The 8,266-nt window shown below is 41.5% G+C and overlaps 1 protein-coding gene across 3 annotated transcripts; it reads right to left on the minus strand.

Annotated features, from left to right (window-relative positions):
- Positions 1–630: 630 nt before the first annotated feature.
- On the minus strand, positions 631–7,624 carry LOC308083919 (H-2 class II histocompatibility antigen, A-U alpha chain-like). Of its 3 annotated transcripts, XM_080426340.1 has the most exons (5): positions 7,465–7,624; positions 6,050–6,298; positions 3,057–3,338; positions 882–1,032; positions 631–822 (listed from the first exon to the last, which is right to left on the minus strand). In XM_080426340.1, the coding sequence occupies exons 1-4, from the start codon at positions 7,529–7,531 to the stop codon at positions 905–907; spliced, it is 726 nt and encodes a 241-aa protein (XP_080282466.1). In that variant the 5' UTR covers positions 7,532–7,624; the 3' UTR covers positions 631–822; positions 882–904. The 3 variants fall into 3 exon arrangements, with proteins under 3 accessions (XP_080282466.1, XP_080282467.1, XP_080282465.1); XM_080426341.1 differs by having other exon boundaries at positions 631–1,032; positions 3,057–3,242; XM_080426339.1 differs by having other exon boundaries at positions 631–1,032.
- Positions 7,625–8,266: the final 642 nt, after the last annotated feature.

The raw sequence follows: 8,266 nt of genomic DNA on the forward strand, positions 1-8,266 counted from the left end.
TCATGAAAAACTAAAAACAGCCGATGGGGTCCGCGATGTGTCACGGGGGTCCGCGATGTTTCGTGGGGGTCCCCAAGACTCCCAGGGGGTCCGCGGACCCCCTGGGAGTAAAATTATTTAAAAAAATTTAAACATGTTTTTTGGGGAAATTTTTATCCCACGATTTTTTAACCGCAAAATAAGCGAGCCCTCTGGGTTTTTTTTTTTTTTTTTTTTTTATCCCATGATTTTGTACCCCCAAACGAAATTTTCTATGGAGGGGTTAGGGGGGGGGGGGGGGTTAGGGGGGGGGTACTAGAATTCTGCCCGCGTAGCGGGCAGAACTTCTAGTGATCTACAATCTCACAATGCGTCGCATAGTGAGCTTGTATATCTGCTTCAAAAGATTTTAATACATTTTCGACATATGATGCATAATGAGTACTTCTACTTTTGGTACATTAAGTACATGCTTTTACCAATTCTTTTGTACTTTTACTCAAGTCAATTTTGAGTTCCGGACTTTTACTTGTAACAGAGTATTTCTACATTGCAGTATTGATACTTTTACTTAAGTACAAAATGTGAGTACTTTTTCCACCACTGCTCATTAGCCTACAAATCTTATGTTATCTCACAATTACAACAGGGGATGCACTACATTTTATTGAAGTCATAGAATATTTGATTAACTTCCATTGAAACAATAAAACTACAAATTATAACTGATACATATATAGTTTATGTTTATACCTCTCCCAATCACCCACTAAAAACCTCAAGTTAATATAAATGAAAAATCTAATCAACAATGTTATTCTACCTGTGAATTAGTTGTGATAAAGTTATAATGATCTGTATGTGTTCAGACATGCAGGTGACAGGAGTCACAGAGAAGACGCAGAAAATATTTCATAACATTGTTTCAGTTGCATTCGTTTCCTTTGATGAGGAAGAAGGTTCCCATAGCAACCCCCAGCAGACCCAGGGTCAGCCCCACAGCACAGAACACAGCAGGACCCACACTGGACTGGATCTGGATCTGATCCACATCTGGAGAGGAACACACACACACACACACACACACACACACACACACACACACACACACACACACACACACACACACACACACACACACACACACACACACACACACACACACACACACACACACACACACGTACACAGTATATTATTAATTATCAAGACTTTTTTTTATCAGGATATTGTTTATTTATGGACAGTTGTGTTTCCATTCAAATGTAGCACACATTTTAATCAGATTTTCAGAAAATCAACAAAAGGAAATGCAAATGTATGCATGTTTCCATCCACTACTGTTTAGTTATGTGAATATCAGACGTTAGTTAATTGAGACAAGCAGTAGGTGGCATTATTTTTCCAGTCAGGTGAGACGTACAGAATATTATTGACCAACACCAATATTAACAGAGATATTTACCTCCGCGGCCAGGGGTGGGAGATTGTGATTGTGTGATTCATGTGACAATGACCACAATGGAAAAAAAGCCCTCTGGGCTTCTTGTACAATCCTTTTAGCATTGTTTGCGTAATTTTATTTGCAACTTGTTCATAAAGTATTCAATCAATCAATCAATCAATCAATCAATCAATCAATCAATCAAACCATCAAACAGGGTTTTTTTGATACTCCATAGGTCTCCATAGGTCCATTAAAAAAATGCAATATCATGAACACAACATCCAGGAATACCCAAATTAGAATCACTACAGAGTAAAGGTACTGTAGCACCGGTCTGTCTGGAAACGAAGACCCGAGCCCCGAACCGAGAACCGAGCCGGGTCCAAAATATTGACGAAGACCAGCTTATTATTATCATTATTAAATTAAACTCTTTAACCTTTGGTTTTAAAATGAGACATATGCATTGTAATTGTTCCAAAATCTATATTGTCTGTTCTCGCATATTGAATGAGCCCTGTTTAACGTTAAAAGCTGATTGAAACGCAGTCAATCTCAAGCACTGCACTGCTGAACACCATGGAGGCTTTTTTTGCGGGGTGAAACGCAAACAAAAGCCACCAGGAAGATGCAAGTTGAAACGTCATCTGTGTGGAGCATGTTTATGGTCATTATCTGCCAGGACGGACGGTATAAAATCAGCAAAAAAAATCTCTGTCTGTCTGTAACACAGCAGAGCGCACGCTGCACCCATGTCTCAACTTAGCTTGTCTGTGACTAACTACTCTGTTGGGGCGGGGGGAGGTGAGGAGAGGTGACTGACACACACGGCTAGTCTGAATCGCACGGCGAAATGAGCGTTAAATGAGCATCGGGTCCAGTACGGGTCTAGAGACCGGGTCAGACCGGGTCTATTAAAGTCAGTTTTGAACCAGGTCCGGTAATTTTTAATTTTTCCTCAGGTCCGATCAGACCGGTTCTATTACCCACGGGTCCGTTTCGACCGTGCTACCCTATACTACAGAGCACACCTCCAAAACCGCTTTTACTTCTACCCATAGGGCATCTATTTGCCCCAGACTCCACGACTGACACAGCCCTGCGTAGGCAACCAGGCCTGGCGGAGAGGAGTGCACATTATTGTTGTACTATTATTATTATTGTATGCTCTTTTACATTATTTTTCATGGCCTGTATAGTCACCAAATGGATTGCACACTGAAGTCCACTGAGCAGAGGCTGAGAAATGTTTCTTTCAATCAGGCTGTCTGGAGTTACTGAATGACATACAGAGTATAAGTTCTGTTGACTTTTGCCCATTTCAGCACCCTTATTACTTATAATTATACGGGGGGAAGTCGTGTGCACCATCGTTGTGCTTTCTCAAGGCTACCCATGGCCACATACAGTAGGTGAAATTCCCCAAAATGATGGATTACTTTTTGACCAAGCAGTCATTTGAGTTGAAATTGAAAATGTGCATAAAAATAGGTTGATGAATACATTACCAACCTAGTCTTAATGGGACAGTGTTTATTTATTAGGAGTTTAAGACAGTGTTTATTTACAGTGTTTATTTAATCAGGACAGTGTTTATTTATAAAAGTGTTTATCAGGACAGTGTTCTTACCCCATACTCTGGTCTCAGGTTCAGTCAGTGACAGGTGGTTCACTGTACAGCTGTAGATGTCTCCCTGCTCTGGTCTGAACTTCAGCCTGGAGAACTGGTAGAAGGTTCCATCTTCGTTGGGGTACGGCACGGTGACAGTGATGTCACTGGTCACGTTGTGGTTGTTTCTGGTCCATGTGATGTGAACTGGAGCAGGATAGAAACCAGTCACATGACAGACGAGAGAGTTGTTCACTCCCAGTTCAACATGGTCTCTGGGGTAGATGGAGCTGCGAGGTTCTTCTGAAGACACATAAAATACACAAAGACACAGAGACATTACATACTGTACATCATCCAGCAGACCCAGGGTCAGCACAACATCACAGTGCCATTTTAAATGTTGTGGTTATTAAATAGGACAGGACATGATAACACTTTATTAATCCTTTCAGGGTGTTATAGTTTAAGTAAAAAAATAAATAAATACAGCATTAAAATAAAAATACACATGGATGGGTGTGTGCCATCCACATAATAACAATAACATCACAATATAACAAATACTAAATATATCTATATACTGTACAAACACTCACAAACATGCACATAGTCACTCGAAAGCACACACACACACACACACACACACACACACACACACACACACACACACACACACACACACACACGATCCAATTTAAGGAATCCAGGGGTAAAATGTTTTGATTGTAACCTGTGGTTCAAGAGTTATATAAAGCCAAAATATTAAGTGGCCTTAATAGCGCCACCATGAGTTGAGTGTCTTCCTTGGCTTACTGACAGTGTGTGTGTGTGTGTGTGTGTGTGTGTGTGTGTGTGTGTGTGTGTGTGTGTGTGTGTGTGTGTGTGTGTGTGTGTGTGTGTGTGTGTGTGTGTGTGTGTGTGTGTGTAAAATGTGATGCCAATTGGTTCAGTAATATTCCCTGTGAGAGACAGAACTCATCCTATATTACATTAGAGAAAAAAGTCCTGTCTTCCGTTATCATTCACTCATTCACTTCCGTTATCATTCATTTCATCATTTCACTTCCATTCTTTCGGACTAAACACAACCACAACATATCACATGTCACTAACCACACAAGCCACAACGTGCACGATTAATTTACAGGTGGCGTAGGCTACTTTTCATTGCTCACCACACATTTGCCTCCTCGGAGCATAATTAATTGCGTCCAGCACAAACTGACCACATTACGGGGAGACCCTTTTGTTCCCTTTAGCGTGAGCACCTAGCACCGGCGAGCGAAACCGAACCACCCCGATCAAACACGAAGCGGCCGCCATTGAAATCTCTCCACAACAACAACAACACATGCGACCACTTCGCTTCAACCCGCGCCGTTGCTTTCACTTTGGTCATGTCTCTATCAAACCACACTCACGGTAATATGTCCGTCATTCACGTGCCATGTACATCCCAACGACAACATTATCAACAACGCTAGAGTCTACGAGAGAAATAAGCAATCCGGTCCGTGAATTTTACGACGGACCACGCATTTGCCTCCATTCCTCCTCGCTCAAAGTCGCTTACAAGTTGCTTACAATTAATGGACATGGCAACACTTACTCTCTCTCTCTCTCAATACAAACTGATGGTCACTCGACCATGCTCCCTCCACAGAGAGACATGACGCCAGACATAGAGAGAGAGAGAAAGACAGAGACAGAGAGAGTAATGAACGTGTACATTATACTAATGTATAATAGGGATACAATCTAATTAAATCTAATTTGTATATTTTGATTATTATTTCAAAACATATATTAACCACTTCAGCCCTATATACATTTCAGCCATTTCAAAATAGCAGATCTACAAGCTCACAATGCGTCGCAATATATTACTGTCGAGTTGCCTGTGCCTCTCTCTCTCTCTCTCAATACAAACAGATGGTCACTCCACCATGCTCTCTGCTTCTGCAGTACATTGAGGCCTCACTACATGACTTTCCCCCCCTTCATTACTCTACATTTAGGGCCCAACAGAGAACATTTCAGTACATTTCGGTTAGACTTTTTTGATATAAAGCAGGGGTTCTCTCTTCGCCTCTGCAAACCCTGTTGGGGGGGGGGGGGGGGGGGCAACGACGTCATAATAACACCATCAACGCTCATCTATTGGCTCGCCACCATTAGCCACGATGCCACACAATAATTATTGCAATACAATGTTACATATCATAACATTATATATGTATTATTATGTATAGGCTATTACTAGAGGTTACGGCCGCGTTTCTATATCTTCTACATATATATGTTATATATATGTTATATATATATGTTATATATATATGTGCGCGTGCACACACACACACACACACACACACACACACACACACACACACACACACACACACACACACACACACACACTCACACACTCTCACACACACACACACACACACACACACACACACACACACACACACACACACACACACACACACTGACACACACTGACACACACACACACCGTTTACCGGTGTCGCACTCTGCCGTCACCCTACGCTGTGGGACCTCATCTCGGAGACCCCTTAACAGACGACGTCACACTGATAAGAACCAGTATGCGCGCAATGAAACCTATTCTATCAGGTCTCGCTACTACTAGGACGCGTCTCACCACCAGCCAACACACAAGAGGGGGTTGGGGTGTGCTGAAACCAGCGCACCCCGAAACAACAGGTTGAGAATTGATTGCGTGAAACAATAACCTGTGCATCCAGTCTCAATGTTAATAAATAAATAATTGGTCTATACAGCGGAGGGAGAGGTTCCAAACGGGGATATTTTAACACATTTATGTTCATATAGGCTACAATTACAATTTATTTAGAAAGCATATCAACATAAAAACCTCGATATATTTTAAATGTTGTCATTTATGCAAGGTTGTTCAACAGTTGTAGTTGTAGGTGTAGTTAATCATTATTGTTGTGTTACTAGTTTTGTTAATATTTCTGTACCTTGTTCCAGTGGAGGGTTCTTCAAGGCAGAGCGATGTGCCTTCAGGTTGATTTTGCAGGTCTGCAGCTCACCCAAAGCATTTTGATACGCATCTTTTCCGTAGGTGAGTGGATCTATGAACTTAGGCTGAGGCTCCACCTCCTTCCCTTTGATGAAGTCTGCGTACGCCACCACCTCACCATCCAGTCCAAACATCTTCTCTCCATCTGTGTCTGAACAGCCAATGATGGCAATATCCTCATGCATGACTGGAAAGAAAACAAAGATAACACTAAATTAAACAAGACACTTCTTCAAAGTGATAATGACACATCACATCACGTGTGTGTGTGTGTGTGTGTGTGTGTGTGTGTGTGTGTGTGTGTGTGTGTGTGTGTGTGTGTGTGTGTGTGTGTGTGTGCATGCGTGCTAAAATAAGAAATAAAACCTGTATGAATAAAATGTTCCACTACGACTGTTTTACAAGAAGCTGCTTCTAACATTCAGCCTTTCACTTCATATTCACAAGTAAGACGCGCGAACGCGGGAAGCGAACGCAAAAAAAGTAAAATAAATATGAAAAGAAAATATTTAAAAAAAAGTAACCAATAACTTTAAAAAAAAAAAAATACAATAAAAATCTGCGTTAAAAGGAGCATCTTAGAAAAATACAAATTGACAAAAAAGAAACTTAATGTTTTTGAACAATTCAACAAAGTGTTTGAAGTGCCTTCACCCACTTCCGGGGGGCGGAGCCAAAATCCGAGGCCGAAGTATTTGTTCGTAGACCCCCACTTAGGGGGGGTAGAAAAAGTTTCGGAGCGATTCGGGCACTTTTCATTTAACATGGGGTTTCAATGGGGAGTTTTTAGGAGCCTTCTCCGGGGCGTGGCTTCCGGGGGAAGGGGCGGGCTTAAACGCAACCTTGACAGGTGTGTTCAGTTTTCAAAGACCTTTCATTTGATGTATGGTACGTCTAAATTGGACATTTACTTATCTCAGAGGAGCTGCACACAGGCAGTGCACACAGAGACACAGAGACACAGAGACACAGAGAGAGAGAGACACAACCCGAGCACGGTTTCATAGTAAGCTCCACTTGCGCGGAGGCGCGCCTCCTTGCGCTGCGTTCGCAACAACAGATCCCCACACACACACAACACACACACACACACACACACACACACAACACACACACACACACACACACACACACACACACACACACACACACACACACACTGTGTGTGTGTGTGTGTGTGTGTGTGTGTGTGTGTGTGTGTGTGTGTGTGTGTGTGTGTGTGTGTGTGTGTGTGTCTGTGTGTGAGATTTATATTATAATAATATATATTTTACAAAACAGTGTAGTATAAACATATTTTCTATAACAACAGTAGAAATATATGAATATGCATAAATATATATTTGTACTTACGGCCTTGGTGAGCTTTGACACCAAGTACAGAGGAGAGGATGAGGAGGGTTGCTGTAATCTTCATCATCACAGGTAAAATTGGACTAAATCTAACTAAACTGAATGAATCATAATAAACAGATCCGTATAAACAGGTGTTGACTTCAAGAGAAGCTGGAGTCTGAAAGAGAAGGAAGGAGGGTTTGTTCTGTAGTTTAGAATAATCAGCCAATCAGATTAAAGATACAATGTTGCATCATCTGTGTCCAGAAAGACAGCAATCTAGATTGTTGAGGGGAAACAGTTACAGAAAGAAAGAAATTAGAAAGAAACAAACAAACAAACAAAGAACAGTGTTTAGAAAAGTAAGATGTTTTATTCAGTGGTTCCAATGTTTTTAGCTCAAGACCCAAAAGCCTGGGACCCAAACTAGTGAAAATTGCAGATCTGCAAACTCACAACGCATTACATTTTTTGTTTAAACTTAAAAAAAATATATTTTCAAATACATTTTTTTAATGTAGGAAACTAGTAGGTTACTCGCAACCTATACAAATTGGTCCGCTACCCAAACATTGGTCCCGACCCACTGTTTGGGAAATAGTGTTCTATATATTAAACCCTATGTCCTTCGTTGACAGCGGTCCCCCAGGGGTTTAAAATGGCCCCCTCCTTTTCCCCCCGCTACACTACATATCATCACTGAAAATAACTGTGTAGTGTGTAGCGATCCGTTTGTCATCATGCAAAAATGTGTTTTGCTAAATTAGACCTGCCGGTGGCGCTATAACAGGCCAATGTGAAAAGGGTGGCATTTCTTCCT

Source organism: Gymnoscopelus braueri, assembly GCF_963280865.1.
Source record: "Gymnoscopelus braueri genome assembly, chromosome: 4".
Lineage (NCBI taxonomy): Eukaryota > Metazoa > Chordata > Actinopteri > Myctophiformes > Myctophidae > Gymnoscopelus > Gymnoscopelus braueri.

Bases quoted from the DNA above. Each gene is read 5' to 3' on its own strand.
- LOC308083919 (XM_080426340.1), bottom strand. From the start codon at position 7,531: ATGATGAAGATTACAGCAACCCTCCTCATCCTCTCCTCTGTACTTGGT. The intron at 6,299-7,464 runs GTAAGTACAAAT...TTTTCTTTCCAG, and splicing joins TGTCAAAGCTCACCAAGGCC to TCATGCATGAGGATATTGCC. The intron at 3,339-6,049 runs GTACAGAAATAT...ATGTGTCTTCAG, and splicing joins GAACCCTCCACTGGAACAAG to AAGAACCTCGCAGCTCCATC.